At 35.2% G+C, this 7,419-nt stretch overlaps 1 protein-coding gene across 2 annotated transcripts in view; it reads left to right on the forward strand.

Annotated features, from left to right (window-relative positions):
- The window catches only part of SUCLA2 (succinate-CoA ligase ADP-forming beta subunit), a 55,533-nt gene extending 50,179 nt beyond the window's left edge, over nt 1–5,354 (forward strand). The window contains exon 7 of one of the 2 annotated variants that reach the window (XM_023748881.1): nt 3,611–5,354. In XM_023748881.1, coding sequence (XP_023604649.1) covers nt 3,611–3,685 — 75 coding nt within the window. In that variant the 3' untranslated portion in view covers nt 3,686–5,354. Of the gene's footprint in view, nt 1–2,787; nt 2,941–3,610 lie in introns of those variants that run through there. The other variant, XM_023748885.1, reaches the window with a different exon arrangement.
- Nucleotides 5,355–7,419: the final 2,065 nt, after the last annotated feature.

Below are 7,419 nucleotides of genomic sequence, written 5' to 3' on the forward strand. Positions count from 1 at the left end.
TTCCCGATTGGGGTTATTGGCTGGTTCCTGGATTCTCATTGACAATGAAAAGATTTTAAGGTCAACAAAAATGAAAGTAAAGCAAAGTGGGGTTTATTGAAGATACATTCCAAGCGAGGAGCAGGCCATCCATCCAGGAGAGATAATAGCCCCGAACGCCTGGGTTTAAATGAGGGATTTTCTGGGTGGAGACTCATTTGCATTCAGGGATGATTGACAGAAACGGGTTATATAACTATATTTCTTCTGCACATGCCCTTACCCATAATGCATACAGAAACCCCCCGGGGGCGTTGTCAAAAACCACAATGCAAATTTTATTATAATTATCCAGGGCCCTGGTAAGGTTGCATTGGCATTGAAGTCATGTTGTTTTCCTCTGATCTTGGGCCAAGAACTGGCTGGTTCTGAACCTGCCCACCGGTGGACTGCTGGCTGGGTTCACCCATAGAGAGGAGGTCTGAAGGCAGTGTTGGCCCGTCCCTGTTCAGAACCCTAAGGCAGGCCTCACCCCAGCCACTTGTGTCTAACTTCCTACCTAATGTAAACATTTAGATTCTCAAACAAACCAGCTAATATCACTAAAAATGTGTTTCAGATAAATAGTAGTATTTACTTTCTGTCACTTAGTGATAGAAAGTAAAGTACTATCTCTTAGACCCAAACTCCTATCCCAATATTGTAAGTTGAAATTTTGTATTTAAAAAACAAACTTATTTAGATGTGGTTTTCATTTATTTAGATGTGATTATACCTATCACCCATCTTAATTATCACCAATATTATTTCATTTGTATTGTTACCTACTTCCTTCCTTGCCCGTGATTATTTTGAAGCAAACCCCAGACATTATTATATCATTTCATACATGTCATCATGTATCTATAAAAGATAAAAGTAATGATACTATTGATAATGATATAAAGAAATTATTTGTTTCAGGTGGGATAGTAATATTATGTTTCTATTTTATAAAAAAGAATATAGTCAGTGTTGACATTTTTGGGATTCTCTGAAATATATATATATATGTTTTTTTAATATATTTTATTGATTTATTACAGAGAGGAAGGGAGAGGGATAGAGAGTTAGAAACATCGATGAGAGAGAAACATCGATCAGCTGCTTCCTGCACACTCCCTACTGGGGATGTGCCCGCAACTAAGGTACATGCCGTTGACCAGAATCGAACCTGGGACCCTTCAGTCCGCAAGCCGACACTATCCACCGGTTAGGGCTGAAATATATTTTTCTAGGTTCTTCATTAGTATTAGGATCACAGTAATTCTATGCATTGCAGTTGGTTAATATGTTACTAAGTTTCTGTTAACCTATAGGTTCACTTTTGTTTATTTTCCTGGAGTTTATTTTTGAAAAGACAAGTTGATGATCTTACAGTGTTTCCCGTAGTCAGAATATTAATGATTCTAATCCCTGGGGTGTCCTCTACCCCTATATTTCCTGTAAACTGGTAGTGTTGGTCTGTAGGCTTGATCATACATGTATTTGATTTGGGGGAGCAGGGAGCAAGTTGGCTCCTGAGTCTTTCTCACATGCCCTGTGATATACTTTCTGGTTTGATAAGATGTCCTAGGCTCATCTTTACATTTTTTGCTTAAGATCTGAAATCAGCAAAATGGTTTTTAGAGATCACAAGGGTACTCACAGCTACAGGGTTGTTCGTTGTTTCCAGGCTTTTAAAATGGTAAATCTAGGAAAATATGTATTTTTTAAAGAGATAAATACATGAGTACATACTGATATTTCCAGTGCAAATCCAGTAGTACAGGTCTTTTCTTATCTCTCCCATGTCATATTGACATACATATAAATATTTATTTACTTTGTCCCTCAAAACAGACATAATTGTACAGTAATAATACCAACAATATGATTACTGAAAGCAATTTAAGATTTGTATGTGCAGTTCTTTCTGTCCTTTGAAGTATTTTTCATAACTTACTGGATTTTAAAATTCATGTAAAATAGCTCTGTTTTATCCCAGCTTGGTATATAATTAGTATCATTTAATTTTTTTAAGAAATTGCTCTTAAAAAAAACCAATTTTTGTTTTGTATTATATAAGTATTTACATGGTTCCAAAGTCATAACTATAAAACAAAGTATATTCAGAGAATCTAACTTTTATACCTGTATCTGTTTCTTCCCCATAGGTAACCAGCTTTAAAAAAAAAAAAGAATTTTGGTTCATTTTTTAAGCAAATTGTGTGTGTATAACACATATGTATGTGTGTATGCACACACATATATCTGTCCACTTTCCCTCATTATCTGATTATTACGTATATTTTACCTCATTTATTTTACTTAACATTATATTTTAGTGCACAGTCCATAGTAGATATAGAGATGTTCCTAAATGAGAACTTTCCCACCTATATTTAAAGACAATTCGTGGAAGAGCTGTATGGTTTAATCAGTAATAGGCTTTTGAGATTTGCTGCGTTAATATAATATCATTTCATAAGAATAATAAAGTGTTCTGTTTTTCTTTGGGACATACTCTAGGAAAGTACCTATTAATAAACGAAATTCAACTGCAGTTTAGAGACAAGAGGGTCTTATACTCAATCCTGAGTTTAAATTAAGATTTTGAGCATGGGAATGGCAGGGAGAAAGCCTATTTTGACTTTGAGATGTGGTATAAACTGTTGAATGGAAAAGTGAAGGATAGGAGGAGTCTGTCTAGGGCAATAATTAGATGTGATGTGAGGTGAAGGTTATGGATAGGTTATAACTTGTCTCTGAAAATATGCTTGTTTTCAGTGAGAGCCTGAATTAAGAAAAGCTTTGTGGACATGGAAAGAAAGGAGAAGACTCAGATAGACCATGAAAGATAAAACAGTTGGTTTAGTTTGTGACTGCTATGTTTTCTACTGACTAAGAGATTATGGAAGTCATGACAATATTAATAATAATGTAATGATATTGGCAGCTGCTACCATTTATCAAGTATTTATTGTGCTTGCCATGCTAAGTTTTTTTCTTCAAATATTATCTTATTTAATATGAGTTTGGTGATATAATCTCATTTTTATAGATGAGGGAACAGAAGCTAGATAAATTAACGTATTCAGGATCATAAGCATTAGAGATGGAATTTGAAACCAAAGTGGCTAACTAAAACCTCTTATCTACTCTATAGGAGAGGAGAGAAGCTGAATTTATTATTTGGTTTTAGACATTAATTGTCTATTTTGTATGGTACCAACAATAAAATACTAACTTCTAGAACCAAATTCCTATCCATTATTGTTAAGATTGTATACTTTAGAAAAAAAAAAGGCAAACTTATTTATATGTGATTTGCATTGTGTAGGCAATAAAAGCAGGTATATACATATATACATATATTCAATACTTTTCTAATTTTATAGATATTATTGAAAGTATTGAAGTGTGGGTTATTAAGAGTGTTAGATTTGAATGGCAAATGCTTATAAGAGTGTGAAGTGATTGATGTCAGAATAGCTCACATTTCAAATGAAAAAGATTGAATGTGCATCAGTTTCACATTGACCAATAGTTCTTATTTTTATGTTTTAGTGAAAATAGAGACAAAGATGGTTGTTGTTGTTTTTTCTTTCAGGTTGTAAAGCTCTCTGAAATAGTGAACTTAGCCAAACAAGCCCAGGTGGATGTGAAATTTCAGTTGCCGATCTGATCTGAGAATCCAGTAGATGGCTGAAGGTTTTAAATGTGCTATAATCATTAAAAATACTGTGTTCTGTGTTATTATTGTTCCTTTTCTCATTCATGTGTGAAGACTATAATTGCCATCTAGGCATAAAAACTTTTAAAAGCATTTGTTCTGCATTTAATTCTATTGAGAATGGGCTGTTTGTATAAAGAATGTGTAATGCAGTTATCTAGTTTCTTTTGTTGCAGCCTCCTTTTTCACTTCTACAGGATGCCATTTGCAATATGCCAGTTTATTTTTGTTGGATACAACGTTCTTCATTAATATGAGTCCTATGAATAAAATAAATCTGAAGATAAAGCTTTATTCTTTAGTGTTAGAAATATTATATCTAATAACTAGCCTTATTAGTAGAGCAATGTATTAAAACAGTGATGGCAAACCTCTGACACGCGAACTCATTTTTTTGGTTGATTTTTCTTTGTTAAATGGCATTTAAATATATAAAATAAATATCAAAAATATAAATCTTTGTTTTACTATGGTTGCAAATATCAAAAAATTTCTATATGTGACACGGCACCAGAGTTAAGTTAGGGTTTTTCAAAATGCTGACATGCCGAGCTCAAAAGGTTCGCCATCACTGTATTAAAACAGTGTTTTATATAAGAAGTGTTTATCTTCAACACCAAATACCTAACTAAGTATATCAATCACTATTTATAAACAGAGCTTTCAAACACTCCTCAGAATATTCTTTTAAATATTTCAGTGAAGTAACTTAATTATTTGAACATTATCTTAATTGTTACAAAACACTGATAACTGCAAGTCTTCATGATCCTGTGGTTTTGAGAAGAACCTGTAGGTTTTCACCAAATAAAGGCATATATACTAAGGACTTGTCATACTAAATTAACAATGTCAATTTAAGTTAATAAAAATCTGGATAATGTTAATAAATAATGGATTAATGTTTTCTTTTTTAAGTAAGCACAGTAGAAGGAAGGTATTGTGTTTATTATTCCACCAAACACCTCTAGGAACTGATTTATAGATCATGTACTGAGGCAGGACATTACCTTGCATATTATTAAGCTGCCTATGGATATTTCACTTGAATTCTGTTTATGTGTGCCATCTCATACCTTCTCCAAAGATAACACTTTGTGTCTCTATGTGTGTGTATATAATCTTTTTTCACTGCATAGAACAGTGATAACTATTAATAGTGTTAATACTATGTGATATTAACAGTATATATACCATGGAAGGAAATATCAGCCAAGCAGAAGACTATGAATGTAGTAGTGATGAATTTGAGAACTTCTGTTTATTTGGATGGTCATAAAGTATGATCAGATATACATACTGTGAGAGGTATCATACATAGCATAGTGATTATGAGCACAGAATTTGAAAGTCGACCATCTGGCTTGAATCTTGGCTCCACTGCTTACTAGCTATATGAGTTTGAGCAAGTTTCTAAATTTCAGTGTACCTCTGTTTCCTTAACTCCTTTCTCATTCTCTGGAATTATTTAATGGGGGAGAGGGGAGAGAAAATTATTCAAGAGAACATATAAAATATATACTCAAACCATCTACACGAATATCATTATCTGTCCAAGTTGATCATGTATTTACCTACCTACCTATCTTCCCTACCATATTAAAGACTAAATGGAACCACTGAACTGTTTGAAATTGTGATAAAGGTATAATTAAAAGTCTAAGCCTTTAGCTTTTAATTTAAAATTTTCTTTTTTAAAAAATTCATTCCAAGAAATGCCAGACAATGAATGATTAGTTCAGAAAAGATTGGCGTTTGTATTAGTCGGGATCTAGTCAGGCATTAAAAACAATGCTTGGTATTTCGGAGAGGATATAATACATGCTGTTGGTGATATTAGTGTTTTAGTTATCTATTCTTGCATAATACAGTCATGGGTTGCTTAATGACAGGATACATTCTGAGAAATGTGTCCTTGGGGGATTTTGTCGTGCCACCATCAGAGTGCGCTTACACCCACCTACACCTACCATGGTACAGCCTATTGCTCCTATGCTACCAACCTGTACAACATATTGGTGTTGAATACTGTGGGCAGTTGTAACACAATGGCCACTATTTGTGTATCTAAACATAGAAAAGGTACAGTAAAAGTATGGTATAAAGATTAAAAACTTATACACCTGTATAGGGCACTTACCGTGAATGGAGCTTGCAGGACTGGAAGTTGCTCTGGGTGATTGGTGAATGAATGTGAAGGCCTAGGACATCACTGTACACTTAGGCTATGCTCAATTTGTAAAATAGCATGAGGACTCTTGGACTTAACCATACTCCAGCCATGTCAAACTCGCAGCCCACGGGCCGCATGTGGCCGACAACAAGTATTTTTGCAGCCTAGCCAATATAACGGTATGTAAGAAACGTTTTAATAAAAATTTCGTAATTTAATTTTTACAATACCTGTTAACACATAATTATTAATAACGAACTACAACGTTTGCTAGTGACTGATTACTATAATCGCATTGCATTCATTTCTCTTATGCGTCTTATGTGCAGGCGCACCATTTCTCTCCATTAATACTAGCAGCGAATACTTTAGCACCGATTGCCACGTCAGTCTTGTACTGACTCGTTTGGTGTGCACGACAGGAAATATTTCGCTTTCGGAAAAACAAGAAAAATAGGTTTATTTGTGTTACACTTATTAATACGTGGAGTTATTCAGTGTCTGGTAAGTTAATGTTCAAGAAAAAGTATTTTTATTAAAATGTTCTATTTTATGTTAATGATTACTCATTTATTTCAGCCCTTTGTATTCAGCATGGCTTTATCGAAATAAACCTACATTTCTATGGAAATTGAAGCTTTTGTTTTGTTGCGGCCCACATAAACTTAACCCTTGTTTATTTGGCCCGTGTTAGCCTTTGAGTTTGACATGCTTGCTATACTCTATCTATGGTAGGCAAAATAAGGCTCCTTCACGGAGGTCCACACCCTAATCCCTGGAACCTGTGCATGTGTTATATTACATGGCAAAGGGACTTTGCAGATGTGATTAAAGCTGTGGACCTTAAAATGGAATTATCTTGTATTATCCCCGTAGGCCTGTGTTCGTCTCTGGGCTTCTGTACCAAAACACCATAGACAACAGAAGTTTGTTTCTCACAGTTCTGAAGGCTCAGAAATCTAAGATCAAGGCACCAGCAATTCAGTGTCTAGTAAGCCTACTTCCTGGTTCATAGACAATGCCTTCTTACTGTCCTCATGTGGTAGAAGGGGCGAGGGAGCTCTCTGGAGTCGCTTAGAGCACGAATCCTAATCACGAGGGTTCCACTCATGATCTATCAGCTCCCAAAAGCCCCACCTCCAAATACTATCACGTTGGGCATTGGGTTTCAACATAAGAATTGTGTGTGGTGGCAGGGGGGGAGGGGTGTTGTACAAATATTAAGTCCATAGCAAGACCCCGTCTAATCACATAAGCCCTTAAAAGCAAAGAACGGTCCCCAGCTGGAGGCAAGAAAGATGCTGCGGAAGCGGGTAGTTGAGAAATTCCAAGCATGAGAATTCAGTGCACCCTTGTGCTGCTGAGATGTGGGAATGCATGTGTTAAGACTAGAGAGAAACCTTTAGCTGAGGGTGGCTCTTAGCTGACAGCCAGCCAGGAAGGGGAATCTTAGTCCTACCGGCTAAAGGACTGGATTTTGCTAATATTAGAATGCATTTGTAGCTGATTTCTT

This window comes from Myotis lucifugus, unplaced genomic scaffold (assembly GCF_000147115.1).
Source record: "Myotis lucifugus unplaced genomic scaffold, Myoluc2.0 scaffold_7, whole genome shotgun sequence".
NCBI lineage: Eukaryota > Metazoa > Chordata > Mammalia > Chiroptera > Vespertilionidae > Myotis > Myotis lucifugus.